This window comes from Salmo salar, chromosome 01 (genome assembly GCF_965601325.2).
Source record: "Salmo salar chromosome 01, fSalSal1, whole genome shotgun sequence".
Lineage (NCBI taxonomy): Eukaryota > Metazoa > Chordata > Actinopteri > Salmoniformes > Salmonidae > Salmo > Salmo salar.
The window spans coordinates 139,360,001-139,379,351 of NC_138291.1; the positions used below are offsets into that span (position 1 = coordinate 139,360,001).

The window sequence follows — 19,351 nt, forward strand, 5'->3', positions numbered from 1 at the left end:
GAACGGGCTTGTGGTAATGGCTGGAGTGTATGGATGAGATGAGAGCACGAGTGTACACTGTGTGTATCATGCGATACATGCCTTGGTGTGTGTACTGTATGTGACTTCTTTTTTTTTTTTACAGCGTGTGTTGTCATTGCGCCCATATGGTAAATTGAGTTCATAGGTTACACAGATGTTTTTCTCTTCTTCATGTTAACAATATCATACTCGCACTCACTCAGACGTGAACACGCTCGTTCGCGCACGCACACACCCAAATAAACACACGACCCTACACTCTTACCCCCTTGCTCCCTCTTTGTAGAAACACTGTGCTGTTAGCACTGTCTGTCATTCTGCTCCCTATCTTTTCCCTCTCACTCTCACTCTCATCACTGTGCATATCTAGGGGCCACTTTAGGCTCCGTGCCAGAAATGTGACCTTGCTGTTTCCGCCATAACTCCATCTCTCTACCTCCCTGTTTCTTCGTTTAGATATCTCGCTTCATCCACTTCCCCCATCCCTTCACTCTCCCTCCATTTCTCCATCTCTTTCATACTCAGCCTTTCTTTCTCCCTGGTTATACATCCCCCTTCGTTTTTAGGATGTGGTGTGTTCTAAATCAACTTACTTGGTAAAATAAGGGTTCGATTAAAGCGATGATCTGATGTCCAACTATATTGTCCAGGTGTCTTAAATGTGATCAGGATGAGCTTTCCTATTACTGAAATACAGTGATGTGCTCTTGGGACATTGGGCCAGACAGGGACATTGCAGCACAACAGCTTGCCAGCCCACAGAAGGACCCCCTAGGGAGTGTATGTACATAGTGTGCCACGGCCTAGACAGCGTATCCCCATCACCTGTTCCCATGCTATTCAGGCCTTTGAAACTACGCCACCGCAACCACCTGGCATGGGTCACAAAATGTGACTTTACATCTTTCATTTTCCCACTTGGGAGACTTATCAGTAGAAAACTGGACTGATCCAGTGGGTGAAATTTGGCACGAGGCCATAATGACGTTATATTCTGGTTGTACGTTTTTTTTGTTTGTTGAGAAGACGTTAAATAACGAGATTACAACTAAACAGTCTCTGTTGCTCCCAGATAAAAACATATTTTTTTCATGATAGCATCAAGATTACAGATTACAACCAGATAAAGATGTATTTTTCAGGTTGCTAAAAAGACATTAACAAAATCAAATTTGCCAACTAGTATACAACCTGACCGCAACGTAAAATTAATAATAATTGCAACCAGTTTGCCGGCTGTTAATCGTCTCATATTGTTGATCCCCTTGAATTAGCTTCCTGAAGATGGTAATGTGGTATCACTGGCACTTTTCACTGACCTAAGAGAGCAAGCTGCTGTCCTACATCCTTCTCTGGTAGAGGATTTGGGTCAAGATAGCACAGACGGAACAATCATTTAGGACACTCATTGGAAAAGTTGTGAGTAATCCGGCTAGCAGCTAACTAGGAGGTAGTTTGTTGAAAATTGAGATAGCCTGGAGTTATGAATAACCTTGCCTTAAACCTGAAGACTCACTCAGCCTCACGGAGGTAATACCCAGGCTTTTTCTCCGGAATCCAACATAGTTTTGTGGTGCACTGAAGACCTTGGTTTAATATGCTAGCGGTAACATTAGCTTGCTAGCTGCAGGATTAGCTGTAATCTAGCTAGCTACAAAGTAATATGCTAATAATCACAAATGCACTAACGAGCAAACCAGCTGATTCAATTTGCTGGTCATTAATGTACAGCGATTGTCTTATTATTTGGTCGAATAATGATAAAATACATATTTTATTTATAGCCTATAGATCCTCAAAGCTCTTTCCAGGCAGTTGCAAAAATAAAAAACATGACATTTTTGGGGGTAAAAAATAAATATTATGATCCAAAACAATGACATTCTCAGCAATCTTTCACAACATCTAACATACCATGCTGTAGGCTCAAAGTATACATCCTTAACCTGTTATGTTGCTGTAGCGGATGGCTGTCCAGCTGTAGATTTCTATTGTAATGTGACCTGGCACCTGTGAAAACATATTGTTCTGTGAATGGCTATGTGAACTATGTGCGTATAGGGACATGTCCTGTCAGCTTACTTATTAGAAGGTTGGGCTCAGCTCTAGCCTGGAGTCTTCTTTAGTCTTGTTCACTGTACCACAGCTTATATGTTACACACAGTCCCAACTACATCTACCGAAGGATTTATGGAATATATTTCATCTATTCCCGATGGGCTGATATGTGTGTGTGTGTGTGTGTGTGTGTGTGTGTGTGTGTGTGTGTGTGTGTGTGTGTGTGTGTGTGTGTGTGTGTGTGTGTGTGTGTGTGTGTGTGTTTGTACACGTGTGTTTCCTGGGTCATTATAAAACTTAATGAAATATTTTCCCACGAGAAACTTCTGTAGCGAGAACCTTAATCTACTTCATAAATTACAGTTATGAACAGACATAATGCAATGTGCACCTACCTAGAGGCTGCTCCTAAGAGGTGTGTACTGAATTGGACTCTCTCCCTTTCTCTCTCTCACACAACATTAAACACACCGCTATTACCTCTGTTCTGCCTGCCCACAGAAATATAACCACAGGATAAACCATCACTATTGCTTTGTGCCTTGCTGTATATATTGTTCAGACAGCTCGCCGCTCTATAAATTCAATCCCCTTGGCTGTGCAGGTATCTCTTCACTCTCTCCCCTTGCTCCCAGGACCAATAACTGATCATATACCTTTTCATAGGTCCTCTCCAGGTCCTTTAAGGCCCTGATATGCTGATGCTCCTGATCTTCCACTTCACTGAACCCTAACCATGACATTTTCTCTCCTCCCTTGCAAGGGGGTTCTTCCCTCCCTCCTGCCTCCTCTTTCTCTCCCTCTCTCTAAATATATCCATCCATGTCTACCTACCTACCTCCACCCAACCCTCTCCCCCTTCCCCTGTCGGTGGCTGTGCGTGTACACAGTCATGTCGGATAAAGTTAGCCATGCCCAGACAATCCAATCTGACACGCCTTTACATAACAATTCAATCTGCAGCACTCTGCCTGCCTCCCCCTCAACAAACACACACACACACACACACACAGGGTGCAAAACTCCAAGGTGCTTTATTGGCATAAGTTGTAACATCACGAGAAATCAAATATGTCATATATAACACAAGACTTAGCCTCCATCTCCAATGTATATCCTGTATATATGTGTCATTGGTCTCTCAATGTCAACATGACTTAGTAAGCACAGAGATCAAACATTACGTTATTCCATTGCACACCTTCACTTCTCCTGCCTGCTGATTTATCTGTTGTCTGCCAATAAAGCTTTACATGGAAATGTCACATGAGGAAAGGCTGGGCCTCAGCCCCAAGAGTGTGCCGAGCATTAAGAGGCACTGGATTCATTAAACTGTCGGTGTAAATCTTGATCTCAGGGCAGTTTGCAGACTGAGTGGGAGGAGAGAAAGGGAGAGATGGAGGGAGAGAGAGGGGGTGGGAAGACAGAGGGTGCAGAGATAGAGATGGGGAGAGAGAAAGAAAGGGAGAAGGTGAGGATGAGAGAGAGAGAGAGAGAGAGAGAGAGAGAGAGAGAGAGAGAGAGAGAGAGAGAGAGAGAGAGGGAGAGAAAAGAGGAGGATAATGGGAGAGAAAGAGGATGGGAGAAAGAGAGGGTTGGAGACGGGATGGGAGTTGAAAAAAAGAAAAAAAGGAAGGGGTGGTAGATGAAAGAAAGATAGGGAGGGGTGGAATTGGGTTGACATGGAGGAGAATGAGTGGAGGGTAATGGTCCTGCAACGAGTGGAACTTGGGAAATCTGTCAGGGTGAAGGGTGAATGGGAAACACTCTTCATGGAGAGAGGGAAGATTGAGGAAAGAGAGAAATTTAGTTTGGAAGCGGAGAAGGAGAAACGGGGAGGATGACCGTCAAGGTTAAGAAATAGTGTCGATCAAATTCTGACCATAAAGAGGAAGAAAATACAGCTGTATTATAGGCACCACTGAATTACAGTATTTCATGATTCTGTATCATTCATAAAGGCCCGTCCACATCTAGCACAATAATATGTAATATGTCATTCAGCAGACGCTTCTATCCAAACTGACTTATGCATTGTTTTAATTTTTTTTACTTATGGGTGGTCCCGGGAATCAAACCCACTATCCTGGTTTTGCAAGTGCCATGCTTGACTATCTGAGCTACAGCACAATAACTATTACAACAAACATTCTAATTCAAGTGAATGACTGTCTGTCCTCCCACTACATGGTTTCAATGCTGCAATGAGCGTTAATCATTTACACTGAACAAAAAATAGAAATAAAATATTTCAAATATTTTACTGCGTTACTGTTCATATAAGGAAATCAATTATTTTAAATAAATTCATTAGGCCCTAATCTATGGAATTCACATGACTGGTAATACAGATATGCATCTGTTGGTCACAGATACCTTAAAAAAAGGTAGGGGCGTGGTTCAGAAAACCAGTCAGTATCTGGTGTGACTACCATTTGCCTCATGCAGCGTGACACATCTCCTCGCATAGAGTTGATCAGGCTGTTGATTGCAATAGGCATGCTGACAGCAGGAGTGTCCACCAGAGCTGTTGCCAAAGCATTTAATTGAACAACGTTGACATCAGCAAACCGCTCGCCCACACGACGCCATACACGCTGTCTGCCATCTGCCCGGTACAATTGAAACCGGGATTCATCCATGAAGAGCACACTTCTCCAGCGTGCCAGTGGCCATCGAAGGTGAACTGAAGTCAGGTCAAGACCCTGGTGAGGATGACGAACACGCAGATGAGCTACCCTGAGGCGGTTTCTGACAGTTTGTGCAGAAATTCTTGAGTTCTGCAAAAACCCCAAACTGTCCGGGTGGCTGGTCTCAGACGATCCCGCAGGTGAAGAAGCCAGATGTGGAGTTCCTGGTCTGCGGTTGTGAGGCCGGTTGGACGCTCTACCAAATTCTCTAAAACGACGTTGGAGGCAGCTTATGGTAGAGGATTGAACATTTTATTTTCTGGCAACAGTTCTGGTGGACATTCCTGCAGTCAGCATGCCAATTGCACGCTCCCTCAAAACTTGAGACATATATGGCATTGTGTTGTGTGACAAAACTGCACATTTAAGAGTGGTGCTTTATTATCCCCACCATAAGGTGCACCTGTGTAATAATCATGCTGTTTAATCAGCTTCTTGATATGCCACACCTGTCAGCTGGATGGATTATCTTGGCAAAGGAGAAATGCTCACTAACAGGGATGTCAACAAAATGTGTGCACAACATTTGAGAGAAATAAACTTTTGTGCGTTATCAAAATTCCGAAGATCTTTTATTTCAGCTCATGAAACATGGGACCCAACACTTTTCATGGTACGTTTATATTCTGGTTCCGTGTATAAAGTTTCATTCACATCCAGCACGATAACTATAACAACAAAATCATTCTAATTCAAGTGAATGACTGTGTCCCCACTACATTGTGTTTCAAAGCAGCAATGAAGAGGTATCATCATTAGCAAGTCTGATACACGCTCCTCAGTGAGTCACATTTAAGCAGATCATCGGTACACAGATCCACACTGCAGCGATAACATGGATGTAAAACAAGGATGAAATCCTGTGGTTTCCACATCCACTAACTGATTCACATCTGTGCAGGAGCCCACGGTTCCTTCCCCATCCCCTCCCCGGGCCCGTTGAGCATGACTGTAATTATAATTAATCCTAATAATCATGTTTTTAAAAGGTTGACGGCTGTGACAAAGATGTTCCTCTTTTATAAAAAGAAACAAGATCTGGAAAAAAAGGGAACGTAAATAACAGTGATGGCCCCTGGGGTCCCTATTCCCTAAATAACCTCTGAGCTGTGAGGCAACACTAATTGTCTCTGGCTCCACAGAGAGACTGTCAGACCACAGGCCTGCCTCTTGTCACAAAGCATCTTGTTACGGCAGGACACTTGTCAATCACTGAAAGTATATGTCTGTCTGAATGTCTATTATTTTTGCTCTTCTCTCTATCTGTGTTGTTCTGTTTCTCTCTCTCACAAGCAAACACACTCTCTCCCTCTCTCTGTCAATGCTCCCTCATTCTGTCTTTCTCTCCTTTTCATTACTTATCTTAAAGACACTTAATCTCCCCTTCACTCACACTTTGTGCGTTTCTCTGTTGACCCTGCTCTTATGAAATTTTAACAACTGGCTAGGTTATTATAAACTTCATTCTTATGAGGTCCATTTCATTATCTTCCACGGGAAATGTGATGACAACAATATGAAGACTAATTCTCTCTCTCCTCTCTCTCTCTCTCTCTCTTTGGTCACCTCCGGAACCCAGGCTATTCTGTTATCCTGCACAATGAGTGGAAGATGAGTCACTGAGAAGAGGTACTGGAAGAGAGAGAGTGAAGGAGAGAATGTGAGAGAGGAAGATAGACCATTATGGGGAGTCACACAGTGCTTACCAATCCATTCTTCCTCCAGCCCCCTGGGACAATGCTAAGCGGACAGGAAGGGCCAGCCTGTATATTCGGGGGATGGGAAGGATGGATAAGGTGTATTCAGAGGAGCTGTGCCTATTCGCTGGTAGATACAGTGCCCCTGTCACGATTCCATCTCCTGGGATGTTATTAGAGGTACGTTGGAGCTGAGTGCATCCAGGAGTCATGCAACATAACTGTGTGCCCTGTTCTCACGCTCACCTCTCTCTTCTGGGTCTTCTGACTTATTTAATGTGAAATAACATGTCCTCTTTTAGATGTAGATTTTGTATGAGGCATACTTTAAGTTGGCACTTGCTCCATGTTTAATGTGCTGACGTTATTATACTTTTAATGTGGCTATATAGAACTGCTCTTTATAAGGAAATCAGGAAGCTGAGTGGACGAAAATTATAAGTAAATGAAGTTCTGTGGACTATGAGACTCCGGTTCACCCTGAAGACTTACTTTATGACGTTAAAGCTCAGAATACAGTTCTCTCTATCCATAGTCTGAGCAAAGTACAAACCTTCTGGCTTTGGTTACATTTCTCAGGAAGTCAGATAGCCAGAGAAACACACACACACACACACACACACACACACACACACACACACGAGAAAGGACCAGTCCTATGGAGTGCTGCAGAAGGGGGATGGCAGGACGGACGGCACTGCAGTGTGACAGTTATCTCAAATCACCTCCATGATCACTCAAACCAACAAGCTACAGCTGTCTCCCCAGATCTGCTTGGTGATGGAACTCCAGCTCAACAAATGTGACAATACATGTATCCCATTGTCATAGAGAAGAAACGAATTGTCAACAGACAAATTGTATTGAGATAGAATAGAATTACTCCTTACTCTCTGACAGAGGATTTTATCACGTCAAACGGCCTGCAGGGACTGTGGATGTCGGGGGGAAGAACAAGACGCCACAGGAGACATGGTGAGCAAAGAGCCGAATCACTTGCTCATTGGCCAATACACCAACAGCAAGACAGCCGACAAGCCGCCTGGCGCCATGACCGTGCGCTCCGTGCTGCTCAACCGCGACTCGCCGGACATCGAGAGCCGCCTCAAGCGCCGCCGCAACCGCACACACCAGGTGCGCTTCAAAGACTTGGAGGATGGCAGCGGCAGCGGGACCACTGGCCCTGGAACCAAAGGCTCCGAGAGGACTGCCGCTGAGCGTGACAGCCCCCACCCCCTGCGGAAGAACACCCCCATAAGCCCCATGGCCCCGCAGGGATGGCTAACAGAGAGGTCAATGGGGGACGAGGTGTCCTCCAACCAGGCCTCGGTGGTTGGGGCTGTCCGAGGAGATATGGCAGACACCATTGAGGTAGTGGCAGCGTTTTTGGCTCGGGCGCCCCCTCATCCGCTCACCCCGGGGCCCACGCGCCGCTGCTGGGCACCACCATCGCCCCCACGGCCTTGCTCCCTCACACTACCTCTCTCCCGGAGGCAGTGCACCAGCATGGCCATCCAGACCTCCTCCTGCCTCAAGAAGCCCAAGCCTAAGCCTCCGGCGCCCTCGGCCGTCAGCACGCGCAACCGAAATGTGGGGGACTCGGTGGGGGTGAATGGGGATGACGAACAGGACGATAAAAAGAATGAGTACTACACTACCCGCAACCACATTTCAGAACCTGCATCTATAGATGGAAACGGCCCTGGGTCTAAGGCTAAACAGGGATTGGTGGACCAACCCCACTGCCTCAGGACTAGCGAGGCTAACGCTGAGGCTAACGCTATCCACCCTGCTGTTGGGAATCACATGGACTCTTCCAGGCGTGACTCTTCTTCTTCCCCTCACCCAGTTTGGCTTCGGCACACTGCAGAGCCTTGCTACTGCGGTTCTGTGACCTGTGGGAGAGAGGGATCTAAACGCCAGGGGAGTGCAACTCTGTCCCAAGTGAGGAGGAGATGGCGCATGAACCGTGGTATCAGTGACCCGGGAAGGGAGGTGTCCTACTGTACCACTCCCACACAGACAGACAGTCCCTGTGTCTCCCCTCCTAACTCCCCACCTCCCTCAACTGTGCAGCCCTGCACCTCCCCACCTCCCTCGACTGTGCAGCCCTGCACCTTCCCACCTCCCTCGACTGTGCAGCCCTGCACCTCCCCAACTCCCTCGACTGTGCAGCCCTGCACCTCCCCACCTCCCTCGACTGTGCAGCCCTGCACCTCCCCAACTCCCTTGACTGTGCAGCCCTGCACCTCCCTACCTCCCTCGACTGTGCAGCCCTGCACCTCCCCACCTCCCTTAACTGTGCAGCCCTGCACCACCCAAACACAAACTGACAGTCTCTGCGCCTCCCCGCCTCCTCCCACCATGCAGCACTGCGCCTCCCCACCTCCCTCGACTGTGGAACCCTCCACCCCCCAAACTCAGACTGTGCCTCTCTATGCTTCCGTACCTAAAACTGTGCCAACCTCCACCCATCCATATTGTGAAACACCACCACTGGTGGTTCTGCCTTGCGCCTCCCCACCCCGGTCCATCTGTACATATCCCCCGAAAAAATCAGTGCTTCCCCAAACTGTTCTTCCATCTAAAGCTCAAACCCCTCCACCTCTCGCTACACAAACTGAAACTGTCCCACCCAAACTAACATGCACCGCCATAACTACAACCACAGCCTCAAATCCAAATTGTCCCACCGTACCACCAACTCCAACGATACGCCCCTATACAGCCCCTAATTGCCATGACCCAAAACCAAATCCTGTTCTAGCCCCCTCCACAGCCCCAACTTGCCCCACCCCAACACCAACTCCAAATATAGCCCCCTGCACCATCCTAACACAAACTGCCCTATCCTGCTCTTCCTTAAATCAACTCATATCTCCACCTCCAACTGTGACATCATGCCACCCCCCAGCCCAAACTGCCCCTCCCTACATCTCCTTAATTCAGACCATACCACCTGGGAACCCCCCATGTCAGACCGTACCACCCTGCTCCTCCCAACCTCCAGCAGTACCTTCCTACTCCGCCCATATTCAAATAAAATACTGCTCCTCTCCCTCTCCCATTGTAAAAAGCTGCAACTCCCCGTCTCCAATGGTAAAATCCTACCATACACTTCCAACGGCGCCATCTTGTGCAACTCCAACGAAAACTGTGCCCCTCTACGCTTCCACGTTTCGCCCTGCACCCCCCTACACCCCCCCACCTCAGGCCCAACACTGCAGCGCTCAGGACAAGAGGGTGATAGAGTGGGAGTGTAGGGGGGAGAGGAGGATACTTCCACCACCACCCCCGCCCCCTCCCCCGTACACCCCACGCAAAGAGGGGGTGAGTTGCACCCCAGGCTCGGCCTGCCGGGCGCCCCTGCTCAGGCGGGCGAGTGAGAAGGAGAGGTCAGGAAGTTCAGGGTCACCCCTGCCCTGTCCTCGAGCCAGCTCTCTGAAACACAGAGCTCAAACACCCTTGGTGGTCCCTCTGAAAGGGAACCAGGGGGACCAGGGTTCCTCGCCCACCAAGGCCATCTCCAGACCCACCTGCCTGGGCCAGGCTCAGGCTCAGCTAGGAGCTCAGCTCGGGGCCCTCCATAAAATGCTCTGCTCCGGGACCAACACCCCCAACAGCCAGCAAGCTCTCCCCCCTGGCCAGTGCCCGTCCGGGGCACGTGGCTGCTCTGGCTCTGGAGGGGGCCCCACGGTTGGGCCCCTGACCTCCACCCAGGCCGACACCCTGAGGCAGGTGCAGGAGATCCTGGGGGGGCTGGTGTCGGGGGCCAGGAGTAAACTGGATCCGACCTGGGTAGCAGAGAAACTGATGGGCCCCAACGGGCCCCTGCACGACATCCGGAGCCTGCAGACCCAGCTGCACAGCATGGAGGGGGTCCTGGAGACCAGCCAGAACACCATCAAGGTCCTGCTGGACGTCATACAGGACCTGGAGAAGAAGGAGGCAGAGAGAGACGGGTGAGTGAGTCCCACTGAGCCATACAATTACAGTCAGCTACAATAATACATTGTTGTGCCAACACAGATTCGGCATTCAGCTCTGAGTATTTCCTGAAAATTTAAATTAAAGTCCGATGACCATGAAAAACTCAGGACCATATTGCTTGGCATTATTTAAAAAATATATATATCAATAAAAAATAAGACAATATTGTAATTATAGGCTACTTGAATTTTGAGAATACATTTTTTATTAAATTGATTACTTTGAAAAAAGAGGAGAGAAAAAATGAGAAAAGTAAGGAATTGGTTAGTGGAATTATTTTAATTTTATTTACACTGAACAAAAATTTGAACATAACATGCAACAAAAGATTTTACTGAGTTACAGTTCATATGAGGAAATCAATCATTTGAAATAAATTAATTAGGCCCTAATCTTAGGATTTCACATGACTGGGAATACAGATATGCATGTTGGTCACAGATACCTTAAAAAAATGGGCCTCACAATGGGCCTCAGGATCTCGTCACAGAATTTCTGTGCATTCAAATTGCCATCGATAAAATGCAATTGTGTTTGTTGTCCGCAGCTTATGCCTGCCCATACTATAACCCCAACGCTACCATGGGGCACTCTGTTTACAACATTGACATCAGCAAACCACTCGCCCACATGAAGCCATACCAGTGGTCTAGGGTTGAGGCCAGTTGGACGTGATTCTCTAAAATGATGCCAGATTCTCTAAAATGATGTTGGAGGCGACTTATGGTATAGAAATGAACATTAAATTGTCTGGCAACAGCTCTGGTGGACATTCCTGCAGTCAGCATGCCAACTGCACACTCCCTCAAAACTTGAAACATCTGTGGCATTGTGTTGTGTGACAAAACTGCACATTTTAGATTGGCCTTTTATTGTCCCCAGCACAAGGTGCACCTGTGTAATAATCATGCTGTTTAATCAACTTCTTGATATGCCACACCTGTCAGGTGGATGGATTATCTTGGCAAATTTGTGCACAAAATTTGAGAGAATTAAGCTTTTGTGCTTATGGAACAATTCTGGGACCTTTTATTTCAGCTCATGAAACATGGCACCAAGACTTTACATATTGCGTTTATATTTTTGTTCAGTGTATTTAACTTATTTTACCAGGTAAGTTGAGTGAAAACACATTCTAATTTACAGCAACAACCTGGGGAATAGTTACAGGGGATGAATGAGCCTATTGGAAACTGGGGATGATTAGGTGGCCATGATTGTATGAGGGCCAGATCGGGAATTTAGCCAGGACAACAGGGTTGACACCCCTACTCTTGCGATAAGTGCCAAGGGATCTTTAGTGACCACAGAGAGTCAGGACACCCGTTTATCGTCCCATCTAAAAGCGTGCACCCTACACAGGGCAATGTCCCCAATCACTGCATCCTGGGGGATTGGGATATTATTTTAGACCAGAGGAAAGAGGGCCTACTACTGGCCCTCCAACACCACTTGCAGCAGAATCTGGTCTCCCATTCAGTGACTAACCAGGACCAACCCTGCTTAGCTTCAGAGGCAAGCCAGCAGTGGGACACAGGCTGGTATGCTGCTGGCATTAGAAAACAGAAAGTTGGAATAAGAATAAAGGAATGCCTTGGAGCACAGGAACACAAAGGCCTGGAAAGTAAATGTCACACATAAGTTGTCATAGCTCTGCTTCGAGAGGTAATTGTTTGTGCAAAGAATTTGTCCATTGCGAAAATGAATCAGCCCCAGACAATACAACGTGATCATATTGACACGATAACGTTTTCTTTCTCATTCTGGAATCGTATTGAGGGTTATTGTTGGTAGATATCACTCCTTGGTAGATATCACTCATGTTGTGTTCTTCATATTACAGATGGACATTTGTTTTGTTTGAGCATTCCTGTTCTACCACCCATCTATTTGTAGGCCAGTCCAGCCTTGTGATGCTGTAAATACTTTGGCAACCTGGCTGTGCAGTGGAGACATAATGAAATGTACATTTGGTGAAAATGAGGAGGAGAGGAGAAGGGGGGAGTGTATGAGGAGGATTTGCCAGATGAAAGAAAGATGGGAAGGGAGAGAGAGATAGAGATGAAATCTGTGATTAAATCCACCATGTCAACAAGTCAAAACTCTTTCCATATTCCAAACCAAATTTCCGAAACGTCAAACGATAAATAAATCCCTAACATATTTTTTTTGTGGGATGAGTTACACCTAATTTCTCCATCATTTCCTCATTTTGGCGAGTAGCGATAGCGATCAGTGCTGATGATGAGGTAATGCGAGTGCAGGCGTTGGTTTTAGTTGCGGCGCAGGCTCTTAGTGTAAACCCTTTATGATTCCCATCAGCACTTTAATTAATCTACTTCCCACGTTTCTAAGCTGCTTACGGATTTCTCCACCATCGTTATCATACCAACATGTTAGATCAGAGGAGGTTAGGAAAACTCCAGAAGAGGAGAAGACATGCATGTGGTCTATGGAGAGAAAGTCTGTAATCATGAACAGTGTAATCACCAATGTAATGTGGTTGCTAATATGAACGCTTGGGTGGGATGACATATGTATGACTGTACTCAGAGCCATATTTATATACCGGGAAACATTGCATTATATGACAAGTGGTTGAAAATGCGTCATATAACCAGATGGTCTCTGTAACAACCAGGTAAAGATGTATTTTTCCTAACAAGATCAAACGTTGGGGGAAGGAAGTCATATTTTGATTGTCATCCTTGTCTTGTAACCAGATTACGACCAGGTAAAGACGTATTTTTCTGGTTGCTAAAAAGACGTTAACAAATCTTCCTTATTATACAAACAGTATACAACCTGACCATGACGTCAAAAGGACGTAGTAAAAGACAGTGTTGTAGTACTCGAGTCCAGGACCAAGTTCATGACTTTTGACTCAACTTGGACTCGACCGTTGGTGACTTGGACTCGGACTCGCTTTCTCAACCTTTGGTGACTCGGACTGGATAGTCTCCTACGATAAGCAGAGTATTAGCAGCACTGGGTGCGCAGAGCAGCGAGAAGTTCTGTTCTCTAGCAGTGGGAAGGATGCACATCAGACACACGCAGCCTACATCAGCTGCTAAGCTGCGGGGGAGCAAGCGATTATTGTGAGCAGACAGGCAGCCAAGCTCCTCTCCGGCTCCGCCTCCGATCGTAGCAGGCTACAAATCGTGCAAGCTACTCTCTTGCTTCCCTGCAACCACCAGTCACCAGCCTACTATTTAGCTTTGCCTGGTTAAGAAACACAAACTGCTTCACGAAATTGAAAACAATATTAGTATTGAGTTTAATAGTAAAACTGCAGTCTAGCTATGTGTCGCTCTCTCTCTGCTTGAGTATAGAAAAGTAGCCTGTCTTTGAATATGTCTCGCTCTACCCTCCCACTTTCCCCCCTACATCCCATAGCCAGGTTCTTACAAGTCCTCTTTAGTTTTCACTCTGCAATAAAAAACCTACACAAATATCAGTCAGCAATTACAAAAATGTAGTTGAGAGACTGACTTACCATTAATTTATGTAGTAAATAAGTAGTGAAACACAGGTATTCATGAGGGAGTGGCAATATACTGCCATCTGGTGGTGACTAGAAACAAATGACATAAGACCGACTCGTAACTTGACCATTTGTGACTCGGACCTGGACTCGGACTTCAGCCATAGGGACTCATGACTCGACTTGAGCACAGGAGACTTGGGACTCGACTCAGACTCAAGGTTTAGTGACTCGACTACAACACTGGTAAAAGACGCCATCCTGTCGTCACTGCAACCAGTTTTGCCCCTGGGTGTATATCACAGTGTTGACCTATCTTCCAAATCAAAGATATTTCTAATGGTCTTTAAAGCCTATAGAAGCAAGTATTTTTCTCTCATAAGGTCTCTTGTTCTGAGATGGGTCTACATGTAAGGAATTCAGACTTGACTTTTACCTCATAAACAGAATCTTTCCCCTGAAGATAAAGTCATGCTTTACGTAGCCGTCAGGGAGTCGGTTGGGGTAAAATCATTCAAAAGATATGATCAGGAGTGGGTTTCTGGATGAGGAGTTAGCAGGAGGAGAATCATGGGACTGAGGCAACACTTCATCATGATAAAAATAGAGCTAGCTACTTCTCAGATGAAGTGATGAAACCTAGCCAGGGACGATAAGACTGAGATCCTGCTTATTTCCAGTCCCTTTCTCTCACACACACACACCATGGATGCACACACGCGCACACACACACACACACACACACACACACACACACACACACACACACACACACACACATACACACACACACACACACCCTCTCCTGACGCTGTGACTCAAGCCAAGGTGGCAGCTGTAATGGTCCCCTGGTGATGATGTCATCTGTGTTTGCCCCTCCAGGAGACACTCCTACCGGACCGGCCAGGACATAGAGAACTGTGGCACGTGCAGAGACTGTGCCTGCATCATATACAGGTAAGGCAGGGGTAGAAAGTGTATACATGTGTGTTTTGAATGTGTGTGCATATGAGTGCCTATGTATTACTGTAAAAGCAGAATGTGGGCATCCTATTCTACAGTAACATGCGGTTGGTTCACTGTCACTTCAAATCTCGTCCATATTTGCGATTCAGTCAGTTTCATGGCTCGGCAGGATTACGACATCCATGAGGCAGTCTCTGTGCAGAGCAAGATTATCGAGCAACAGCACGCAACATTTAGGATATAGGCTATTCATCCGACGCTTTCAAGTCTTAGGTGTGAATAATGCTGCAGCAGGTTTGTTCACTGAGCCCCGTGAGGGGGGATTGGTGAAGGCAGGCATTCCACACTCACACACATTCACTGACACATGAACAAAAATACAGAAGACTCTTAAAGAGATAGAGGCACGGACACACACACGGATATGTATACACACACGCACGCGCGCGTACACACACACACGTACCGAAAAGTCACAAATACTGCTTAATCACCCCGTGGCTGTTGGAAATGTGAATTGAAATCAGTCAATTAACAAACAGGATTTCACAGTTTACAGTAAGATGAATAATAGGCGGGTGAGCACTGGAGGATTACTATGAAATGGAAACCCATGTCTCTTAGTTGTAAATGTCAAAATCATGAGAACAAGGGGGAGTACGAATGACAGGAGAGCAGTGGAGGGAGAGAGGAGAGAAGGAGGAAACGAAAGAGAGAGACAGAGAAAACGGTGGAAGTTGGCCTGTCAGGTCCCTACTGAAATCTAAGCAAAACAGAGCGCGAGAGGAAAAGAGAGGAAGGGAGGGAGAGACAGAGTGGGAGAGAGAGAGAGAGAGAGAGAGAGAGAGAGAGAGAGAGAGAGAGAGAGAAAAGACAAGAGACACACACAAAAAAGGAAACCCTGAGACTGGCAGTATAGTGAGATGAGATTAAGTGAGCGAGAGAAGTCTGCCTCTGAGAGAGAGAGTGTAGAAAGAGAGAGAGTGTAGAGAGAGAGTGTGTAGAGAGAAAGAGGGAGAATATGAGATAAGTCATGGAGAGTTTAGACAGGCATATTATCCTCACCAAGTGATCTAGGTAACCCAGGCGGGTCTGGTGTCTCTCTATACTATTTAATGTTACCGTTACACACAATAGTATTGTTTTCTGGTCAAAGGAACACTTGTCACCATAGTGTCCTGTCAAGGCCTCTGCTGAGCTTGACGTGGATTTCACAGGCTTTAGTGAGCAGGCAATTCCTTTGCTTTGAAGCTTAGCTGAGCACGGTCTGGCAGTGGATGGAAAGAGGTGTCAAAAAAGAAAGGTGAGAAAGGAGGTAGAGATAAAAGACACGAAACACTCACAGGTTCTTGTTCTTCTTATTCTGATTGAATATCAATATTATTTTTTATACCTTTCATCTCAGTGTTTCAGTTAAGTTAGATCCGTGTAGATAGGTTGGTGTGTGTTTGATGTTTATTGATTTTGAACGTCAATATCTTTTTTATTCTCTGTTTTTATGACTGGCTGTGTTATTATATTAACCCCCAGCACCACAGACTCCCCACAATCAAACCCTAGTCCTGGACGAAAAGCATGCGCAATAGAACAATTTTCTTTTTTTTTTGTCAAGGAGAAGGCTTAATCCATGTCCCGGAAACTGGACCCTAATGTTTTACATTTTACAGTGACAGAACATAACATACTACTGTATCCTAGTCATGGAATTCTGTGACAGACGGAGAAGCGTCCATCCATGTATACGGGTAAGAAAGTCTAGCTAGCTACATTTTCAGATATTCTAATTTTGTCAGAAAGTCGTTTTCATTTCAAGTTAATGCATATATTTTCATTTTAAGTTAAAGCATATGGTCATGGCTACCAACTTGTTCATCTCAACCGACTCCGAGAAGACCGGATCTCATGTAAACCCTTTGAAGACCAGCTCCACCCTCTGTCCCACTCTTCTGAAAATGCTCCTTTGTGCCAATTAATCCCCTCATATTGTACAATCGATCCCAAACATTATTGCAGGTCTACGATGTACTGTATATCTAGGTTGTAGTTCCTCTGTGGAGATGGGAGAACCTTCCAGAAGGACAACCATCTCTGCAGCACTCCACCAAACAGGCCTTTATGGTAGAGTGGCCAGACGGAAGCCACTCCTCAGTAAACGGCACATGACAGCCCGCTTGGAGTTTGCCAAAAGGCACCTAAAGACTCTCAGACCATGAGAAACAAGATTCTCTGGTCTGATGAAACCAAGATTGATCTTTTTGGCCTAAATGCCAAGTGTCACGTCTGGAGGAAATCTGGCACCATCACTACGGTGAATCATGGTGGTGGCAGCATCATGCTGTGGGGATGTTTTTCAGTGGCAGGGACTGGGAGACTAGTCAGGATCGAGAGAAAGATGAACGGAGCGAAGTATACAGGGATCCTTGATGAAAACCTGCTCCATAGCGCCTAGGACCTCAGACTGGGGACGAAGGTTCACCTTACAACAGGTCAACGACCCTAAGCACACAGCCAAGACAACGCAGGAGTGGCTTCGGGACAAGTCTCTGAATGTCCTTGAGTGGCCCAGCCAGAGCCCGGACTTGAACCCGATTGAACATCTCTGGAGAGACCTGAAAATAGCTGTGCAGCAACGCTCCCCATCCAACCTGACAGAGCTTCAGAGTATCTGCAGAGAAGAATGTGAGAAACTCCGCAAATACAGGTGTACCAAGCATGTAGTGTCATTCCCAAGAAGACTTGAGGCTGTCAAAGGTGCTTCAACAAAGTAGTAAAAAATAAAAAAATAAATGTCTAAAAAACTGTTGTTGCTTTGTCATTATGGGGTATTGTGTGTAGATTGATGAGGGGAAAAACGATTTAATCAATTTTAGAATAAGGCTGCACCCTAACAAAATGTGGAAAAAAGTCAAGGGGTCTGAATACTTTCCGAAGGCACTGTATGTCAATCTAGCAAATCAGGCAACTAAAAGCAACTTTCTAAACAACGTTTTGGTTCGTTTCTAGCTTGTTAGCTAGCTAGCTAATGTTAAATTAGCTGGCTAGCCAGTTCAAATAATCACCACATCATATACAGTGCCTTGCAGAAGTATTCATCCCCTTTGTCGTTTTTCCTATTTTGTTGCATTGCAACCTGTAATTTAAATGGATTTTTATTTGGATTTCATGTAATGGACATACACAAAATAGTCAAAATTGTGTGAAATGAAAAAAATAACTTGTTTAAAAAAATTCTAAAAAATAAAAATGGTTAAGTGATGGTGCATATGTATTCACCTCTTTGCTATAAAGCCCCTACATAAGATCTGGTGCAACCAATTACCTTCAGAAGTCCCATAATTAGTTAAATAAAGTCCACCTGTATGCAATCTAATTGTCACATGATCTGAGTATACAGTGGGGGAAAAAAGTATTTGATCCACTGCTGATTTTGTACATTTGCCCACTGACAAAGAAAGGATCAGTCTATAATTTTAATGGTAGGTTTATTTGAACAGTGAGGGACAGAATAACAACAAAAATATCCAGAAAAACGCATGCCAGAAATGTTATAAATTGATTTGCATTTTAATGAGGGAAATAAGTATTTGACCCCCTCTCAATTAGAAAGATTTCTGGCTCCCAGGTGTCTTTTATACAGGTAACAAGCTGAGATTAGGAGCACACTCTTAAAGGGATAAAGGGAGTGCTCCTAACCGAAGCTTGTTACCTGTATAAAATACACCTGTCCACAGAAGCAATCAATCAATCAGATTCCAAACTCTCCACCATGGCCAAGACCAAAGAGCTCTCCAAGGATGTCAGGGACAAGATTATAGACCTACACAAGGCTGGAATGGGCTACAAGACCATCGCCAAGCAGCTTGGTGAGAAGGTGACAACATTTGGTGCAATTATTCGCAAATGGAAGAAACACAATAGAACTGTCAATATCCCTCGGCCTGGGGCTCCATGCAAGATCTCACCTCGTGGAGTTGCAATGATCATGAGAACGGTGAGGAATCAGCCCAGAACTACACGAGGGGATCTTGTCAATGATCTCAAGGCAGCTGGGACCATAGTCATCAAGAAAACAATTGGTAACACACTACGCCGTGAAGGACTGAAATCCTGCAGCGCCCACAAGGTCCCCCTGCTCAAGAATACATATACATGCCCGTCTGAAGTTTGTCAATGAACATCTGAATGACTCAGAGGACAACTGGTGAAAGTGTTGTGGTCAGATGAGACCAAAATGGAGCTCTTTGACATCAACTCAACTCACCGTGTTTGGAGGAAGAGGAATGCTGCCTATGACCCCAAGAACACCATCTCCACCGTCAAACATGGAGGTGGAAACATTATGCTTTGGGGGTGTTTTCTGCTAAGGGGACAAGACAACTTCACCGCATCAAAGGGACGATGGACGGGGCCATGTACCGTCAAATCTTGAGTGAGAACCTCCTTCC

At 45.7% G+C, this 19,351-nt stretch overlaps 1 protein-coding gene across 1 annotated transcript in view; it reads left to right on the forward strand.

Annotated features, from left to right (window-relative positions):
• Nucleotides 1-19,351, forward strand: part of LOC106562020 (uncharacterized) — a 51,025-nt gene that overhangs the window by 1,470 nt on the left and 30,204 nt on the right. The window contains exons 2-3 of the mRNA XM_082978833.1: nt 6,349-10,428; nt 14,823-14,897. Coding sequence (XP_082834959.1) covers nt 7,439-10,428; nt 14,823-14,897 — 3,065 coding nt within the window. The 5' untranslated portion in view covers nt 6,349-7,438. The remainder of the gene's footprint in view (nt 1-6,348; nt 10,429-14,822; nt 14,898-19,351) is intronic.